Raw genomic sequence first — 21,030 nt, forward strand, 5'->3', positions numbered from 1 at the left:
ATAGTTTTGTAATACATTTAGAGATCTGGTAGTCTGAAACCTCCAGCTTTGTTCTTTTTGATCAAAATTTATTCGGCTATTTGGGGTCTTTTATGGTTACATAAGAATTGGAGGACTTTTTTCTATTTCTTTGAAAAATGACATTGAAATTTTGATAGGAATTTTATTGAATTTGTGGCTCTTGTTGGGTAGCTTGGACATTTAAACAATATTCTTCCATTCCGCGAACACAGAATATCTTTCCATTTATTTGTGTCATCTTCAATTTTTTTTAATCAACGTTTTATAGTTTTTAGTTACAGATCTTTCACTTTCTTGATTACATTTACTCATAAGTTTATTTTTTGATGCATTGTAAATGAAATTATTTATTTTTCAGATAGTTTCAAATGTATAGAAATAACACTAATTGGGGCTGGGAGGTGTAACTCAGTGGTAGAATGCATGCCTAGCATGTGCAAGACCCTAGGTTCAACCCCCAGTACTACCCAGCAAAGAAAAAAGCTACTGATTTTCATAAGTTTATTTTTATATCCTATAAGTTTACTGAATTTGTCAGTGTTAACAGTTTTTGGGTTTACCTTTGTTTTTCTTTTTTTTTTTTTTTTCTGTCTTTTTTTTTTTTTTTTTCTTTTTATTGTAAACAAATGGGATACATGTTGTTTCTCTATTTGTACATGGCGTAAAGGCATACCATTTGTGTAATCATAAATTTACATAGGGTAATGTTGTTTGATTCATTCTGCCATTTTTTCCCTTCCCCCCCTCCCCTCCCACCCTTCCCCTCCATCTATACAGTCCTTCCTTCCTCCATTCCTGCCCCCCTCCCTAAACCCAACTCCAACCCCAACACTAACCCTTCCCACCCCCCATTATGTGTCCTCATCCACTTATTAGCGATATCATTCTTCCTTTGGTTTTTTGAGATTGGCTTATCTCACTTAGCATGATATTCTCCAGTTTCATCCATTTGCCTGCAAATGCCATAATTTTATCATTCTTTATGGCTGAGTAATATTCCATTGTATATATATACCACATTTTCTTTATCCATTCATCAATTGAAGGACATCTAGGTTGGTTCCACAATCTGGCTATTGTGAACTGAGCAGCTATGAACATTGATGTGGCTGTATCTCTGTAATATGCTGATTTTAAGTCCTTTGGGTATAGGCCAAGGAGTGGGATAGCTGGGTCAAATGGTGTTTCCATTCCAAGTTTTCTAAGGAGTCTCCACACTGCTTTCCAGAGTGGCTGCACTAATTTGCAGCCCCACCAGCAATGTAAGAGTGTACCTTTCTCCCCACATCCTCGCCAACACCTGTTGTTGGTTGTATTCTTGATAATTGCCATTCTAATTGGGGTGAGATGGAATCTTAGGGTGGTTTTGATTTGCATTTCTCTTATTAATAGAGATGTTGAACATTTTTCCATATGTTTGTTGATTGCTTGTAAATCTTCTTCTGTGAAGTGTCTATTCATTTCCTTAGCCCATTTGTCAATTGGATTATTTACATTCTTGGTGTAGAGTTTTTTGAGTTCTTTATAGATTCTGGAGATTAGCGCTCTATCTGAAGTATGATTGGCAAAGATTTTCTCCCACTCTGTAGGCTCTTTCTTTGCATTGCTGATAGTTTCCTTTGCTGAGAGAAAGCTTTTTAGTTTGAATCTATCCCAGTTATTAATTCTTGCTTTTATTTCTTGTGCTATGGGAGTCCTGTTGAGGAAGTCTGGTCCTAAGCCGACATGTTGAAGCTCTGGACCTACTTTTTCTTCTATAAGATGCAAGGTCTCTGGTCTGATTCCGAGATCCTTAATCCATTTTGAGTTTAGTTTCGTGCATGGTGAGAGATATTGGTTTAGTTTCATTCTGTTGCATATGGATTTCCAATTCTCCCAGCACCATTTGTTGAAGAGGCTATCTTTTCTCCATTGCATATTTTTGGCCCCTTTGTCTAGTATGAGAAAATTGTATTTATTTGGGTTTGTGTCCGTGTCCTCTATTCTGTACCATCGATCCACCTTTCTATTTTGGTACCAATACCATGCCGTTTTTGTTACTATTGCTTTGTAGTAGAGTTGAAGATCTGGTATTGCGATACCCCCTGCTTCACTCTTTCTGCCAAGGATTGCTTTAGCTATTCTGGGTTTTTTATTCTTCCAGATGAATTTCATAATTGCTTGCTCTATTTCTGTAAGGTACATCATTGGGATTTTAATTGGAATTGCATTGAATCTGTATAGCACTTTTGGTAGTATGGCCATTTTGACAATATTAATTCTTCCTATCCAAGAACATGGGAGATCTTTCCATCTTCTAAGGTTTTCTTGAATTTCTTTCTTTAGTGTTCTGTAGTTCTCATTGTAGAGGTCTTTCACCTCTTTTGTGAGATTGATTCCCAAATACTTTATTTTTTTCGAAGCTATATTGAATGGGGTAGTTTTCCTAATTTCTCTTTCTGAAGATTCATCGCTCATATATAAAAATGCCTTCGATTTATGTGCATTGATCTTATATCCCGCTACTTTACTGAATTCACTTATGAGATCTAAAAGTTTTCTGGTGGAATTTCCTGGTTCCTCTAAGTATACCATCATATCATCAGCAAATAGGGATAGTTTGAGTTCTTCTTTTCCTATTCGTATCCCTTTAATTTCTTTGGTCTGTCTAATTGCTCTGGCTAGAGTTTCAAGGACGATATTGAATAGAAGTGGTGAAAGAGGGCATCCCTGCCTTGTTCCAGTTTTTAGAGGGAATGCTTTCAGTTTTTCACCATTAAGAATGATATTAGCCATGGGTTTAGCATAGATGGCCTTTACAATGTTAAGGAATGTTCCCACTATCCCTATTTTTTCTAGTGTTTTGAGCATGAAGGGGTGCTGTATTTTATCAAATGCTTTTTCTGCATCTATCGAAATAATCATGTGATTCTTGACTTTAAGTCTATTGATATGGTGAATTACATTTATTGATTTCCTGATGTTGAACCAACCTTGCATCCCTGGGATGAAACACACTTGATCATGGTGCACTATCTTTTTAATATGTTTTTGTATGCGATTTGCTAAAATTTTGTTGAGAATTTTTGCGTTGATGTTCATTAAGGATATTGGTCTGAAATTTTCTTTCCTCGATGTGTCTCTGTCTGGTTTAGGAATCAGGGTAATATTGGCTTCATAGAATGAGTTTGGGAGAGTTCCCTCCTCTTCTATTTTCTGGAATACTTTGAGAAGTATTGGAATGAGTTCTTCTTTAAAAGTTTTGTAGAACTCAGCTGAGAACCCATCTGGTCCTGGACTTTTCTTTGTTGGAAGGCTTTTGATGACTTCTTCTATTTCATTACTTGAAATTGGTCTATTTAAATTGTGTATGTCCTCCTCGTTCAGTTTAGGCAATTCATATGTCTCTAGAAACCTGTTGATGTCTTCGAAATTTTCTATTTTGTTGGAGTATAGATTTTCAAAATAGCTTCTAATTATGTTTTGTATTTCGGTCGTGTCTGTTGTGATATTTCCTTGTTCATTCCGAATTTTAGTGATTTGGGTTTTCTCTCGTCTTCTCTTTGTTAGTGTGGCTAAAGGTTTATCAATTTTGTTTATTTTTTCGAAGAACCAACTATTTATTTTGTCAATTTTTTGTATTGTTTCTTTTGTTTCAATTTCGTTGATTTCAGCTCTCAGTTTAACTATTTCCTGTCTTCTACTACTTTTGGTGTTGGTCTGTTCTTCTTTTTCTAGGGCTTTGAGCTGTAGTGTTAGGTCATTTATTTTTTGAGTTTTACTTCTTTTATTAAATGCGCTCCATGAAATAAATCTTCCTCTAAGTACCGCTTTCATAGTGTCCCAGAGATTTTGATATGTTGTTTCTTTGTTCTCGTTTACCTCTAAGAATTTTTAATTTCCTTCCTAATATCTTCTGTTATCCATTCATCATATAGTAGCATATTGTTTAATCTCCAGGTGTTGGAGTAGTTTCTGTTTTTTACTCTTTCATTAATTTGTAACTTCAATCCATTATGATCTGATAGAATACAAGGTAGTGTCTCTATCTTCTTGTATTTGCTGACATTAGCTTTGTGGCATAATATATGGTCTATTTTAGAGAAGTATCCATGTGCTGCTGAGAAGAAAGTGTATTCGCTCTTGGTTGGATGGTATATTCTATAAATGTCTGTTAAGTCTAAATTATTGATTGTGTTATTGAGATCTATGGTTTCTTTGTTCAATTTTTGTTTGGAAGATCTGTCCAGTGGTGAAAGAGGCGTGTTAAAATCACCTAGTATTATTGTGTTATGGTCTATTTGGTTTCTAAAATTGAGAAGGATTTGTTTAACATATATGGATGAGCCACTGTTTGGGGCATAGATGTTTATGATTGTTATATCTTGCTGATTTATGCTTCCCTTAAGCAGTATGAAATGTCCTTCTTTATCCCTTCTAACTAACATTGGCTTGAAGTCCACATTATCTGAAATGAGGATGGATACTCCAGCTTTTTTGCTGAGCCCATGTGCATGGTATGTTTTTCCCCATCCTTTCACCTTTAGTCTATGGGTATCTCTTTCTATTAGGTGAGTCTCTTGCAGGCAACATATTGTTGGATCTTTCTTTTAATCCAATCTGCCAGTCTATGTCTTTTGATTGATGAATTCAGGCCATTAACATTCAGGGTTATTATTGAGATATGATTTGTATTCCCAGTCATTTGGTTCATATTTAAAATTTTTGACACATCTTGGTTCCTCCTTTATTTGACAGTTCCTTTAGGATAATTCCTCCCTTTGCTGATTTGCTTCTTTGTTTTTTATCTCTTCCTCATGGAATATTTTGCTGAGAATGTTCTGTAATGCTGGCTTTCTTTTTGTAAATTCTTTTAGCTTTTGTTTATCATGGAATGATCTTATTTCATCGTCAAATTTGAAGGTAAGTTTTGCTGGGTATAAGATTCTTGGTTGGCATCCATTTTCTTTCAGAGCTTGAAAAATGTTGTTCCAGGCTTTTCTAGCTTTTAGGGTCTGGATTGAAAAATCTGCTGATATCCGTATTGGCTTCCCCCTGAATGTAATTTGGTTCTTTTCTCTCACAGCCTTTAAAATTCTGTCTTTATTTTGTATGTTAGGTATTTTCATTATAATGTGCCTTGGTGTGGGTCTGTTGTAATTTTGTGTATTTGGAGTCCTATAAGCCTCTTGGACTTGATTTTCCATTTCATTCTTCAGATTTGGGAAATTTTCTGATATTATTTCTTCAAATAGATTGTTCATTCCTTTGGTTTGTTTCTCTAAGCCTTCCTCAATCCCAATAATTCTCAAATTTGGCCTTTTCATGATATCCCATAGTTCTTGGAGATTCTGTTCATGATTTCTCACCATCTTCTCTGTTTGTTCAACTTTGTTTTCGAGGTTAAATATTTTGTCTTCAATATCTGAAGTTCTGTCTTCCAGCTGTTCTATCCTATTGGTTATGCTTTCTATGGAGTTCTTAATTTGGTTTATTGTTTCCTTCATTTCAAGGATTTCTGTTTGTTTTTTTTTCAATATCTCTAACTCTTTATTGAAATGATCTTTTGCTTCCTGAATTTGCTCTGTTAACTGTCGATTGGTGCGATCGTTCAATGCCTGCATTTGCTCTTTCATCTCATCGTTTGCTTCCCTAATCATTTTAATTATGTACATTCTGAACTCCCTTTCTGTCATTTCTTCTGCCATGCTGTCGTTGGATTTTATTGATGTAACATCTAGATTTGTTTGGGGCATTTTCTTCCCTTGTTTTCTCATATTGTTCAGGGATCAGTGGGTCATTAAGATATTGCAGATTTCCTCTATCAACTTATAATGTCCCTGAAGATTGCTAGTATATCCCCTCTTATCCTTCAGTAGCCTGAAGTCTTGGAGGAGGTTGATAATGCAGAGCTCCACGAAGAAGCTGCCTCTCTAGGGGTGGTGACCCTCAGGTGGCGTATATTCCCTGCTAGTGGGCAGAGGTGCCTCCACTTGTTGACCAATGGTCATCCAACGGGGAAGTAGGCTACGGGCTGAGGCAAGTCCTGTTTGTGCCTGTGTCTCTGACTTTACCGTCCCTGTGGGAAAACCTCCCCCGGCCGGGAAGAGTCACTCGGTGGGGACGTCTCGCTAGTCAGTTGCCCTCCTAGAGGTTCCCCTCAATCTACAACTACCCCCTGGGCTGGGCTGTCTTCTTCTGCAACGATCCCAGGGGCCCGGACCTACGTCCTGGGCCTGGGAGCCTCACCCTTCGCAGTCGAGTCTCCTTAGGCTGCCTCTCCCAGAGAATCTGCCCGCTGCCCTGGAAACTTCGCTCCGCCCCTAGGCGTGTCTCCGTGCGGCTCTTCCAGCAAGAAGCCACCTAGCTCCTGGGACCCTGCTCTGCACCAATCGCCTGGCTATGCAGCCCCTCCCCTGAGCCACCACCTGGAGCCCCGTACAATAGCTCCGAGACCCAGAGACCCGCCACACACCTCCTCCTCCGGACAGCCGCCCGGTTTCCGACGCAGTCACTAGGAATCCAAACAACTCACTTTGGGTCTCCTCCTCCCACCAACCACCCGTAGCCCTAGGCAGTCACTCCAAGTCCAAGTGACCCGCCCTGTTCCTCCTCCTCCTCCTTGGGGTAGCCCCCCAGGTGTTCAGGAGCGGTGGCTCTGAGACCAGGTGACTCACCACGCTCCTCCTCCAGGCAGGCCACCGGTGTTCAGGAGCGGTTGCTTTTAGTCCAGTCAGCTCACCACTCGCCTCCTCCTCTGGCAACCGCCTGTGGTTCTGATGCAGTCACTCCCAGACTAAGCGTCCCACCGCTCTCCTCCTCCAGGCAGGCCACCAGTGTTCTGGAGCAGCTGCTCCGAGTTCAAACAGCTCGTCACGCAGCTCCTCCTTTGGCAACCGCCCGCAGCTCTGATGCAGTCACTCCCAGGTCAAACAACAAGCCACGCTCCTCCTCCTCCTCTGGGCAACCTCCCGGCACTCAGGAGCGCTAGCTCTGAGTTCAAACAGTTCACCACGCAACTCCTCTGGCAACCGCCTGTGGTTCTGATGCAGTCACTCCCAGACCAAGCGTCCCGCCGTGCTCCTCCTCTTCCTCCGGGCAGTCCCCCGGCGCTCAGGAGCGCCCACTCTGAGTTCAAACAGCTCGCCACGCAGCTCCTCCTCTGGCAACCGCCCGTGGCTCTGATGCAGTCACTCCTAGACCCAGGCGACCCGCCGGGCCTCTCCTCCTCCTCCGGGGAATCCCCCGGTGTTCGGAAGCGGTCACTCTGGGTCCAAACAGCTCGCCACGCAGCTCCTCCCCAGGCAGCCGCCCGGAGCCCCAGCGGCTGTTCAAGTCCAAGCGCTGTGCTGAGCCGCCTCCTCTACGATGATCCCAGTTGTCCGTGTTTACCGCTCCAGTGGGGGGAGGGGCGTCTCGCCGAGCAACTCCACTTCACAAATTCCCTGCGTTCCGGGGCTACCGCCCCATCCGGGACGCCTCCCCAACAGGAGAGACTCACCCGGCAGCTTTGAGTTGGTCCCAAGTCTCTCACTATCTCCTCTTTTGAATCTTGCGTCCTGGAGCAGCGTGAAATGCAGCCGCCCTCTAGTCCGCCATCTTGGCCCGCCCTTACCTTTGTTTTTCAAAGATGATATTATTGGGCAGAGATTTGTATGAAGAAACGACATGCATGTATTTCTAATACTAAATAATAGTCTCTGAAATTCTCCTTGTTTTCTCTCTCCAGGAAGAACGTGTTGTGAATCACATGGCTGCAAAGATTATTGAGAATGTCTGCACAACTTTTTCAGCTCAGGCGCAGGGCTTTATTACAGGAGAAGTTGGACCTGTTTTATGGTACTTATTCAGACATTCCACTGTTGATTCTCTTAGGATAACAGCAATATCGGTAAGATGGAGCATCTTTTGGGGATATGTTTTTAAATGCTAAGTTTGAAGACATGTGCCAGAGTAAGAGTAAATTTAATTCAATAGGAAGGAAACAGAAATCTCAAAATAATAGTTGGTAACACCAATAACTTGATTTTTTTTTTTTTTTCCTGAAGCGGAATTTTAAAAATAGGAGCTGGAAAACCTGGGGGCCATGAGGAAATTCCGGTAGGAATTTGTAGGACCAGGACATTATTTTAAAAACTATTTGGAGCAAATAGTGGGAAACTGTGGCAGCAGGGCACAGGGTCTGGTTTGTCATATTTTTAGTGTTTCCTGATTTTTCTTGTTAGCACCCTTTCTCAGATCTTGTGCTAAATGATTTTATCATATGTGGTTCAGATAAGCTAATTTTAATGTTCAGGCATCTGTGGTCCATGAGTTTTTATGTTTTGATTAGTTGTCTGCTCTTTTGTGCACATGGTTATATAACAACTTGGTATAAAGGACAATTATGTACGGAGATGTGTTCACATGGTTGTATCAATTTAATAGTCTATTGAACAAATGCAAGCCTTTTTCATATGATTTATTTAAATATTCTCTTTGGTTATCAGTCTCATCTGACTTTGAATATTATGTGGCACTCTTACTGTACTGCTCTTGTCAGCTTCTTCTCTGTGGCAGTTTCCTACCTTTCTTTCTGAAACTTCTAATCCTACATTTCATCCTGTGTCCTCAATGAATTGTCCTCTACAGCCCAGAGAAACATTTGGTGGAAATTATTCCTTCTCCATACCTGTTGACCTATTTATGTGTACACTTCTCTAATTATTTACCCCCTAGTACAATTGATGAGCTGTCCTTGCTCCTGTCAGGGACAAACTTCTTCATGTTTCTTCAAATCATCTTCATAATTCCTCCTTGGGAACCTCACTTACATGGCTATTTTTGTTCTTCTCCTAAGTCTTCAATCTTTCCTTTTCCACTGGATCCTTGTGACCAGGATTCAAGTATTCTTCAATATGTGCCCCATCCCCTGCCCTTTAAAACAAAAACAAACAAACAAACAAACAAACACCCCCCCCCCCCCCCCCCCCCCCCCCAGCGAAGCGTATCTTCACAAACATACTGCTTTAGTGTCTGAAATGTAGTATTGTTTCTTTCTGGTCAGTGCTTCCTCTTCAGTCCTGTTTGGCAGCTGTCTTAAACGCTTCTGAACTTGATCTCACTGAGCTCTCCAATGACTTTCATGTTGCTAAAACTTGTGGATGTTTATGATTTCTTTTCATTTCTTATATCACCTATGTAATCTTGAAGATCAAGGGCTAAAAATGCTTATCCTTGAATATCGTTAGGAATTATCTCTTCTCTCTCTCTCTCTCTCTCTCTCATACAGACACATACTTCAGCAGCCACGTTTAAACTTTTTTTTTTTAATCCACAACTAATTATGTATTAATAATCATGGGGAAATTATCAGAAATAGTTGGAGTATGTGGTGATTTTCCTCAAACTACAGTTTAAGGAGTTTACATTAGCGTTTCATCTTTATGTTCACTATGGTTTCTTTTCTTGGCCAAGTTTTTCCAATTGTTCCCACCAAAAGTTCATACTTCCTAGCCCTTCTTTTCTTCATCTGAGGCATCGAGCTCGATTCTTTCATCTTGTGCTTCTTGTGCTTTCTTCTTAACATCCGTCTGAATCATTAACTTTTCATTGCGATTTTGCCAATTGTCCCAACAGTGTCTCCTTTCACTTTTCTGCTCCAGGATCCTATTCAGGATCAGGTGTTGTATTTTGTTTTCCTAGCTCTGTAGTCTCTGCAGTCTGAAGCAGTTCTTTAGACTATGTGTATTTCATAAGAAGTGCATAGTTCTTATTTGTAGGATGAGGCTCAGTTTGGGTCTATCTAGAATTTCCTTATTATGCCTCCATAGCATTCTTTGGTTACTCATAACTGCCCAGCTGCCTTTGTGATAGTTGCATACAATGGACATTCATTTGTATCATTTTTTTTACACCAGGGATTGGTATAACAGACCAGATAATAAGTGCTATGAGTTTTTTTTTCCCCACATGCAATCCCTAATGTACATTCTTTTTGTTTGTTTTGTATTCAGTAACTCTTAAAAAATGTAAAAACCACTTTTTGTACCCCTCATGAACTGTATGAAAACAGGTCTTGGGCACTAGTTGGTGTTCTGTTTCGAGGCACTGCCCCTTCTCTCACGTGTGTATGTGTGTATATGTATCTGTATCATTATGAATTCCTGGACTGCTGCTTTTATTCAGTACATTGTAATATAATACTCCTGTGACTACTGGTACTGATGCCTCTAATTTTAATCTGATACTTTAGGATTCTTTCCGGCCTTCCCCCTTGCCATGTTTGTAAATCCAGAGAAATCTGGCTCCAGTTTTTCCTGATGTATTTACTGATGTGTTTTATCAGTTAATTTACCCCCTTCGTATAACAGGCTGCTATCACTCTGGCGCCCTCCTCGGTGTTACTCTCCTTCCTCCTGGCCACTGCCACCCTGTCTCCTCCGCCCCTCCTCTGCTCAGCACTCTGTTCTTTATTGTCTCCTTTCCTTATACCTTGCAGCTTGAAACTGGGAGGAGGTTGAGAAGGACAGGTTAAGGAGAGTGAAGGGTTAGCAGTCATTTTTTTTTGGTACTAGGGATTGAACCCAGGGGCACTTAACCACTGAGCCACATCCCCAATCCTTTTTCTTTTTTAAAAATATTTTATTAGAGACAGGGTCTCACTGAGTTGCTTAGGGCCTTGCTAAGTTGCTAAGGCTGGTTTTGAACTCGAGATCCTCCTGCCTCAGCCTACCAAGTTGCTGGGATTGTAGGTGTGCACCAGCGACGAGCAGTCATTTTTCATGCCTTCCCTTCTCTTGGCTTCTTTTGCGTCACTGTTAATATCCTGCTAGTCACCCTGCCCTGTGATGCTAATGTAGATCTGTCTACCTCCCTCTGCAGCTACTTTGCCATCTCATAATTCATGTCACCACCGTCTCTCACCTGGAACCATTGGACTAGCTTATTAAATGCTCTTCCAAAGGCCAATTTTATGCTTCACCAATTCTGTTCTCCACACAGTGAACTTCTTGAAATCATATCTCCTTTTCTGCTTAAAATTTCAAATTACTTTTCCTTTTTCCCCCCGAGGGATTCATAATACTTTATTTAAAGTGGTAGGTAAAAGTTATGAATTGATGAATGCTTTCAGTTTTAGGGTAATATTTAATGTTTAAAGCAGTGAGCATACTTTACTTAGCAAACTAGTTATGTGAGTTTACTTTATTATAACGTGTTATAGATTATGAACTCCTTGAAATCCAGAATTAGGTTTTTGTTCATCTTTCAGTTTGATGCCAGGTCTATTGATTGCAAGTTGGGGCTTTTCCTGCAGAAATTGAGGGAGCCTCCTCTCTCATGTGTGAGTAGAGGGCAGGAGGTTACTTACATTAATTTCACCTCTTTACTGGAAGGGGGAAAAAAGTAAAAATAATGGAGAGAATATAACATGAGATTGGGGATACTAAAATTGATCCTAACATCATAATCTTAAGAATATTACACCTGTACTGTGAATAGATTCACATGAAAATTAAAGACAAGTTATAGAAACCAGGAATGTGTATTCCGAAGATACATCACATACATTCCTGGCAGTTTCTTCCTCCCCAGGAGACCTTACAGAGGTGAACTTCCTTCTCAATTATTTTTTTCATATTCACCTCTAAGGAATGTATCTTGAAGGTTAATGTACCCAGTTGGTGATCCAGTTGAGAATTCTTACCATGACTTTGAAGATTTTGCATGGTTTGGCCAATGCATACCTATTTTATCCCATGTTATAACACTGGTTCCCTTACCTGCCATGGCCCTCAGTCAGATATTTTCTAGGATTTCAACATATTTTTCAGTCTTGGGATCTTTCCCTTTGTTATTCCCTTTGCCTAGGAAGTTTTCTGCTGGGTTTTCACATGGCAACTCCTCATCTTTCAGGTCTCACCTCCTCAGTTAGGATGTACCTGGCTCCTCTTCCTTCCCTTTGTGATCGGATCACTTCTTCTTTTCCCTCACAGAAATGAATACAGCTCTATTCCATTTATTTTATACACAGTTTTCCCTATTAGAGTATCAAGTTCAGAAAGATAGGAGCCCTGTTTCTTTCCTGAGCACACAGAAGGTACTCGGTAGTGGTTATGTTGATTGAATGAACGAGCATCTGGCAGGGGATGGCATTATTTAGGACTGAGGCATGAACCTGCCCCTCAATCTACTTGTAACTGTCCACATTTGCTGCCTCTCTCACTGATTTTCAGAGTCATTTTTTTCTAGTGAGCTCTGACCCCATAGATTCCCCTACATCATTGTGGTCCCCAGACAAGCAGCATCAACATCACTTTTTTTGGCCCCAGTCTAGACTAGCTAAATCAGAATCTCTTTAGGGAATGGGGGAAGGGGGTAAAGAATGAGGCCCAGTGATCTGCATTTCAGTGATCCTCCACGTAATTTTTAACCTGTTGCAGTTTGAGAACCGGTGCCCTAGGAGAATACTAAAGACTAGAAGGGTTTCTGAGACCTTCAAAACACCAGTGTAGTTTAGAGTGAAAGATGATTTCTTTTTCCTCCTCCTTAGAGGTGACATCATTCATAGGTATTGGTAGTTGGAGGGAGTAGACCTGAGTTGGGGAATGTGTTGAATAGGTAAAAGTGAATCTTAGAATTATTGGGATTACAGGGGAATCCTAGTGGGATCACAGTGGGAACCTAAGAAACCCATAGAGTTAGATTGAGTAAAATGACTCCTAACAGGGAGATAACTGGTGTAATCATAATTATTGAAGTGCTGAGATGAAAAGGTATCAAAAAAATAATATGTAAGGTAGTGGTTCTCACTGCCCTCACTAGAGTTGCGGGTAAAGTGGGCACTTTTCAAGCAACATTAACTACTTCCTCTTCTCGCTCTTCACCTTGAATTTATTCTGATATATCCTAAGATCTTTCAGGGCTCAGATAAGAATGTGTATAGTTTGAAAAATTTTCAGGATAATATTGTATGATGTTGAGAAGTCATTTCATAGACCAAAAAGAAATGGTTCTTAAACTTTTCTTCCCTTGGTGACTCTGTTTGTGTTTGTAACAAATATGCCAGCTTCACTTCTGATTTAGTCTATTCTTAGAAATTGTTTTATTAAAAAGACAAAATTCAAATTCTGGGTTGTAGCAGATGTTCTTTTTGAAGAAAATTTTGAAGAGAACTTTGAATTGGAACAGTTATTTATAGTTATAAAATATATTTTCAAACTCTATTTCATGAAGTATTTAAAAACTAAATCACTGAAGATTGGACTTGACATTTGATTTTTTTTTTTTTTTGATTCAGAAAGTACAAACACTAGTGTGCTTAGACTCCACATCATCTCTGTTGCTCTGAAGCATTCAACTGAATTTGATATTCAGAAGTGACTAAAGATTGTCTTCTGCATGCGCTTTTCAAAATGGAAAATCCTTTAAGCTTTTGAGCAGCATTCTGAAGAGGAGACACTGAGATAGTCCTCATGTTGCTGTGAATGCTGTTTAGAAGTAATATGGGCAAATCTTTTATCAGGAAATTTCTCTATTATAATCAGGAATTTTATACCAGTTGAAAGTCAGTTTTGCTGTATCAGCTTCTTGAAGAATGATTACAGTGTTAATGAGATTGTGTTGCTGCACTGAATCACTGTTGGGAGAATCCTAGCTCTCTTGAAATAATTTGGTTACAGTGTGATCTTTAGGGATATCATTTAAAATGCTCTTTAAAAATAAGTGGATTAAAAAAATGAAATATTTGTTTTGGTTTCATTAATAGCAGTTTTCTTAGATTCATTACAAGTGAGCTTTTTCGTTGGCACCTGTTAATTACATGGAATATTGGGTTTAATTGTGGCATATTTGTGTGTGGATATAATTTAATCAGTTTCACTCCCGAGTATCTCCCCTTCCTTTCCTCCACTTCATCCTCTGATCCCTTTCCTAAACCCTTTCTCCTTTCTGCTGTTGTGCTATCCCCACTCCTTTTTTTCCTTTTCCCCCGACTAACTTCCACATGAGAGAAAACATAGTGCTTGTCTTTGAGTGTGACTTATTTTACTTAACATGATGCTCTCCAGTTCTATCCATTTTCCTACAAATGATATAATTTTGTTCTTTATGGCTGAATAAAACTCCATTGTGTGTTTATATATATATATATATATATAAACACATATATATATATATATATATATCACTTTATCCATTCATCTGTTGATAACTTGCTATTGTGAATTGTGCTGTGATAAACATGGGTATGCTATCCCTAAAGCATGCTGACTTTCTTTTGGATAAATACCAAGGAGTGCTATAGCTGGTCATATGGTAGTTTTAATCTCAGCTTTGTGAGGAACCTCTGTACTGACTGTACTAACTTACTTTGCCACCAACAGTGTGTAAGAGTTTCTTTTTCCCTACATCCTAGCCAGCATGTATTATTTTTTGTATTATTGATTACTGCCATCCTATGTAGAGTGATGTGGAATCTTAATGTGGTTTTGATTTGTGTTTCCCTGGTGGCTAAAGGAACATTATTTCAGAAAATTGTTGACCCTTTGTACTTCTTTTGAGAAGGGTCTGTTCACTTCATTTGCCCATTTACTTTCTTAATTTTTATTTTTTGGTGGTAGATTTTGAATTCCTTATGTATTCTGGTTATTAATTTTCTACCACAAGAGTAGCTGGCATAGATTTTCTCCCATTCCATAGGCTGTTCCTTCATGCTGTTAATTGTTTCCTTTGCTATGCTTAAGCTTTTTAATTTGATGCTCTCCCATTTATTCATTCTTGTTATTATTTCCTGAACAGGAACAGGAACAGGAGTTCTAATCAGAATAGGAAGCTATTGCCTGTGCAGCAAAGTGTTTTTCCTATGTTTTCTTCTAACAGTTATAAAGTTTCTGATCTTAGGCCTAGATCTTTAAGCCAATTTGAGTTGACTTCTACAGGGTCAGAAATAGGGATCTAGTTTCATTCTTCTACATAAGTATATCCAGTTTTCCTAGCACCAGTTTTTAAAGAGACTGTCTTTTCTCCAAGTTTTTAGTGCCTTTGTCAAGAATCAAATGACCATCTATGTGGATTTGCTGCTGCTTCTGTTCTACTCTGTTGGTTTATGTACCTGTTTTTATGCCAGTAATGTGCTGTTTTTGTTCCTATGACTCTGTAGTAAAATTCAAAATTGGGTATCATGATGCTTCCAGCATTGCTCTCTTTACTCAGGATTGTTTTGGCAATTTGGGGTCTTTTGTTCTTTCATCTGCATTTTAGAATTGCTTTTGCTAGTTCTGTGAAGAATGTCATTGGCATTTTGATGGAGAATGCATTGAATCTGTAGATTAATTTTGGTAATGTGGCCATCTTAACAATATTCTGCCTGTCCATGAACATGGGAGGTCTTTCCATCTTCTAGTATGTTATTCAATTTCTTTTTTCAGCATTCTGTAATTTTCCTTGTAGAGGTTTTTCACCTCTTTGGTTAGATTTATTCCTAGAGGTGTGTGTGTGTGTATTTTGGAAGCTACTGTGAATGGAATTGTTGTCCTGATATCCCTTTTCGTGGGATCATTATTGAAGTATATGAAATCTATTGATTTTTGTATGTTGATTTCTTTTTTCTACTACTTTGCCAAATGTGTTGATCAGATCTAGAAGTCTTTTGGTAGAGGCTTTAGGGTTTCTAAGTATAGGATTATATCTCCAACTGTGCATGATTTGACTTCTTCCTTTCCTGTTTGTATCCCTTGTATTTCCTTCTCTTGTCAAATTTTGAGAACTGTAATGAACAGAAGAATCTTAGTTCTTGATTTTAGAAGAAATGCTTTTTGCTTTTCCCTGGTCAATGTGATATTGTTTTTGTAATAGTCTTTACTGTGTTGAGATATTTGCCTTATATTCCTGATTTCTTAAGGTTTTTTTTTTTCTATCATGAAGGGTGTTGTATTTTGTCAAAGGCTTTTTTTCATCTATTGATATGATTGTGATTTCTGTCCTTGATTCTATTTGTGTTCTATTAGTTTATTGATTTGTATATGTTGAAATCATCTTTAACATCCCAAGAATGAAATCAACCTGATCATTTATGTGTGAGTTTTAAAATATGTTGTCAACTACAGTTTGCTAGTATTTTATTAAGGATTTTTTCATCTATATTCATCAAAGATAGTGGTCTGAAACTAATGTGTCGAGTTTGGTGTTGGTATCAGGATGATACCAGTTTTATAGAATGAGTTTGAAAGTGTTGCTTTTGTTTATATTTCATGGAGTAATTTGAGGAGCATTATTAAATATTCTGTAAACATTTGGTGAAATTCAACTGTGAATCCATATGGTCCTAGGCTTTTCTTTTTCGGGAGGCTTTTTGTTCCTGCTTTCATATTCTTGTTTGTTACTGGTCTCTTTAGGTTTTCCATATCCTTGTGTGTGCTGGAAACTGGTCCATTTCTTCTAGATTTTCCCATTTGTTAGCATATGGCTTTTTGAAATAATTCCTAATGATTCTTTGAACATCTGCAGTATCAATGGTAATGTCTCCTTTCTCATTTTTAATTTTATTAATTTGGATTTTCTGTCTCTTTTGGTTAGTTTGGGGGTTTATCAATCTTTACAAAGAATTAGCTCTTTCATTGATCCTTTGTGTCTTCTCTATTTCATTAATTTTTGCTCTGACCTTTATTTTTTCTTTCCTTCTACTGATTTTGGGATTGGTTTATTCTAGTTTTTCTAAGATCTTGAGATGCATCATTAGGTTACTTACTTGAGCTCTTTATGATTTTTTTTAATGTGAGCACTCATAACTTCCCTCTTAGAACTGCCTTTGCTTTATTTCACAGATTCTGATATGTTGTTTCTATTCCCAACTTGATTCTAAAAATCTTTAAATTTCTCTCTAGATTTGTCCAGTGACCCACTCATTACTGAAAAGTGTGTTGTTCAATTTGCATGTTTTTATAATTTCTGTACTTTTTCTTGATTTTGATTTTAAATTGCATTATAATCTGGTAAGGTACAAGGAATTATCTCATTTTTTCTTTCCAAGATTTGCTTTTTGACCTGATATATGATCTCTTTTGGAGAAAGTTCCTTGAGTAGCTGAAAAGAAAGTATATTCAGCTGTTATTGGATGAAGTATTCTGTACATGTCAAGTCCATTTGATATAAAGTATAGTTTATCTCTGGTATCATTGTAGATTTTCTGTGTGGGTGACTTATTAGTATGGTACATTGAGATCACCCCCTGTTTTTTATTGGGAACTAGTTGTCCTATTGATTAGTTTTACAAAATTGAATGCACTGAGATTTGGGAGGCATAAATATTTAAAATTTTTATCTTTTGTTCAGTTGTTCCCTTTACTAATATGTAGTGACCTTATTTGTCTCTTCTGATTACTTTAACTCATTGTCTACTTTGTTAGATATAAGAATAATTACTTCTGCTAGATTTAGGATTCCATTTGCATGGAATATCATTTTGTATTCTTTAAGTTTGTGAATATTTTTACTGATAAGGTATTTTTCTTACACATAACATAGTTAGGTCTTGTTTTTAAATTCAGTCAGTTTCTTTATTGGAAGCCATTTACATTTAGGTGGTTATAGAGTGAGATCTGTTAGTTCCTGTCATTTTGTTTTATTTCTAATGTTTGATTCATTCCTGTTTCTTGCTTGATTGTCTATTCTTTTAATGAGCTTTATTCTTTCCCATGCTTTCTTGTTGGTTTTTTCTTCAGTGTGTAAGATTTCTTTAAGTATCGTCTGCAATACTGGCTTAGTGCTCATGAATTCCTTTAGTTTATGTTTATCTTGGAAGGTTTTTATTTATTTTTGAGGAATAGCTTTGCTGGATATCATTGTCTAAACTGGCAGTTACTTGCTTTCAGTTATTTTGAGGCTCGAAATATATCATCACTTGCCCTCTTGGTCTTTAGAGTTTCTGCTAAGAAATCTACAGTGATTCTGATTGGTTTGTCTTTATAAGTGACTTGGTGCGTCTATACTTTTAAAAATCCTTTCATTGACCTGAATATTTGGCATTTTATCTATAATATATCATGAAGGGCTGGGGAGATAGCTCAGCTGGTAGAGTGCTTGCCTTGCAAGCACAAGGCCCTGAGTTTGATCCCCAGTACCGCAAAAAAAAAAAAAAAAAAAAAAAAAAAAAAAAAAAAAAATATATATATATATATATATATATATATATATATATATATATATATCATGAAGAGGTTCTTTTCAACTGCAGTACCTGCATGACCATCTCATTCCCAAGATTGGGGAAATTTTCTGCCATTATTTTACTGAATTCTGTATCATTATTATCTATTTCCACCCCTCATTCAGACCTATGAGTCTTAAATTTAGTCTTTAAATGTCTCAGAGCTCTTGTATTTTTCTGTTCATAGTTGTTTCTCTTCATTCCCTTTATCCTCCCTTTCTCATCAAATTTCTTAGGGACTTGCTAAGATGCTGAGGCCAATCTTGAACTTGTGATCCTCCTGTCTCAAACTTCTGAGTTGTTGGGATTACAGGTTGTGTGCCATTATTCACAGCTCATTGATAATTTTTATTATCATTTAAAAAAATTATTTGGCCTTTACTCCACTTCAGTATTTATGGATTCAGTTATTGGAGAGTTTGGCATCTTAATACCTTGTGTTATTATGTTTAACATGATACTTCATGTTATCTGTGTTTCTATATTGAAATTTGGGGTATTTATTTCTACCACTGTTACATCAATGTGTTTTTAGTGAGCTGCTTTCTCTTTTCTGTGTACTCTGGTATGGACCTTTATCTCAGCTTTAGTGGATCCACACAGTATGTTCAAAGTGCTGTGTTCAAGCCCCAGCACCGCTCTGAGAGGAGGGAATAACCATCAGTAGTAGCTACATGTTGAAAGCAAATCACATATCAATGTGCATAAAAACTTATTGAAAATGTTTTCTACAATTCTATTATCCCAGGAGCAGACGTGGGGTTAGTTTATAGAATAGTCTGGAAAATAAGTCAATAAAGAAAATGAAATTAATTTTGAACCATATATGAGATAGAAAAGGGAACAAAGAGAAAAGAAACAAAAAAGGTAGCATGGGGGAGAGAGGTCTAGATATGGTGACATATGTATGTAATTCCAGATATTTAGGAGTGTTAGGAGGATCACAAGTTGGAGTCCAGCCTGAGCAACTTAGTGAGGCTGTCTCAAAATAAAATAAAAATAAGTGCCAGGAAGACAGCTCAGCAGTAGATTGCCTCTGTGTTCAATCCCAGTACCACAAGAAAATGGGGGAGGCAAGAGACAGAAGAAAAAATGAGGAAGAAAAAGAAGGGGAGGGAATAAAAACAAAATAAAAAGAAAAAAATTGTAATGGGTTCAAAACAAAATTAGGTAAAATGATAAAATAACAAGAGGTGGCAGGAAACTACAAATGAGTTTTAAAAGCATTCTTTCATCAGAACCAGATTTCTTCTTTGTGAACTCTTTTTCATTCTCCTCTTTTCAGATATTACTGCTGCTTTTCTACCAAAACTTAACTAATTTAGATTTTAGAGTTGAACCCTGCCTTCATAGTTTCTAAACCAAAGTATCTAACTTATCCATCTGTAACTCCATTGGAAGAGAGGGGAGACTAAAATGTCATTTGAAAAAATTCCTAAGAGTTTCATTATTTGATGGAATTTCATTTTGATACGGTTATCTCTAAATGAATGCAAATTCTTAGTATACGTTTGAAATGGAGTCAGTGGTTAAGACAGAGTATTAGACATGTCCCATATAATAGTTCTACAAGGCAAGGGATGCTTTTTAATTTAGGGAAGGTATTTAGGTAGTGATTTGAAAATCTTCATTTTTTGAGCTCATTTTGTTACTCAGTAACTTCAGAAGTGGCAGTAAATATATACATTGCAAAGTTTATTTCCACATACTTTAAAAAATGTATAATATAGTCTTTGCATGTAACTTTAAATAATTATTAGAATTGCATTCATTTGAAAAATTTGCATGGCATAGTCATAAAAGTTTGACTCTTCATTGCCATTTTTCTTTCCACCTCTCAGTCCATATGCTCTTGAGATAGGTATTTGTAGTAGGTCCTTCTAGAATTTTCCTTGACACTAGTTATCCTTAAGCTTTCCCATCTAGCATTTTCATAAAACTGGAAATAAGGTTTATCATTAAGTGAAAACATTTGCTTTACAGCATTTTGTTTTTGTGAAAGATTCAGTTTTATACCAGCACTTTCTTTCTTAAATTATCAATAGTAAAAAGTTTGAAAGGAAAATCATTCTTGATGATAGAAAAAATATTTTCCCCTGATTTTCCAGCAAATGAAATGTTTAAATATTCTTCAAAGTTTTAAAGAATATTTTCCTCATTCCCTCTCTTCCTGTTTCCTCTTTCCTCCAGATATCATATTTGTAACAACTTGTCTTGTGTTTTATATTTTAATTATTAATAAAAATTATAGACTGGCGTAAAATATAAATCAGGGACAAAGAACTCATGTGACAGTTTGAAAAAGTATGAACAATTTAGGGACATCTCTGGGGGGCTAATTACCTCTGTTTGAATCTTTGCTCCTCCTTTTGCTAGCTCTATGATATTTTGCAAATTACTTAAGTATTCTAAGCTTTAGTCTCATCTGTAAATGGGGTAATACTACCTTTCTTATATGTGCTTGGAAGAATTAGATGATTTTCAGATATTCTGAGATAGTGTTCCATATAGTAAACAGTGTTAAATATGAACTTTTATTAGTAGTTTTGAAAAATTAGTGTCAGTACAAAGAATACATTTGTTAATTGCTTTTTCCCCCCTTTGGCATTAAGTTTTTTGAGTTTTTTATATATCCTGGTGATTAATGCTGTATCTGAGGTGCGGGTGGTAAAGATTTTCTCATTCTGTAGACTCTTTCTTCATGCCTTTGTTTTCTTTGCTGTGAAGAAATTTTTTAGTTTGATATCTCATTTGTTCTTGATTTTACTTCCTGTGCTTTAGGAGTCTTGTTGAGGAAGTCGGTTCCTAGGCCAACATGATGGTGTGTTGGGCTTATATTTTTTCCT

General features: G+C 37.4%; 1 protein-coding gene across 10 annotated transcripts in view; it reads left to right on the forward strand.

The window, feature by feature from the left end:
* Positions 1 to 21,030, forward strand: part of Ulk4 (unc-51 like kinase 4) — a 623,492-nt gene that overhangs the window by 99,048 nt on the left and 503,414 nt on the right. For all 10 annotated transcript variants that reach the window (XR_007105971.1, XR_007105973.1, XR_007105972.1 and 7 more), the window contains exon 21: positions 7,730 to 7,891. Coding sequence is in view for 7 of the 10 variants with exons in the window: in XM_047532456.1 (XP_047388412.1) it covers positions 7,730 to 7,891 (162 nt within the window). In the remaining 3 variants the exon portion in view is untranslated. The remainder of the gene's footprint in view (positions 1 to 7,729; positions 7,892 to 21,030) is intronic.

Source organism: Sciurus carolinensis, chromosome 17 (genome assembly GCF_902686445.1).
Source record: "Sciurus carolinensis chromosome 17, mSciCar1.2, whole genome shotgun sequence".
In the NCBI taxonomy this organism is placed as follows: Eukaryota; Metazoa; Chordata; class Mammalia; order Rodentia; family Sciuridae; genus Sciurus; species Sciurus carolinensis.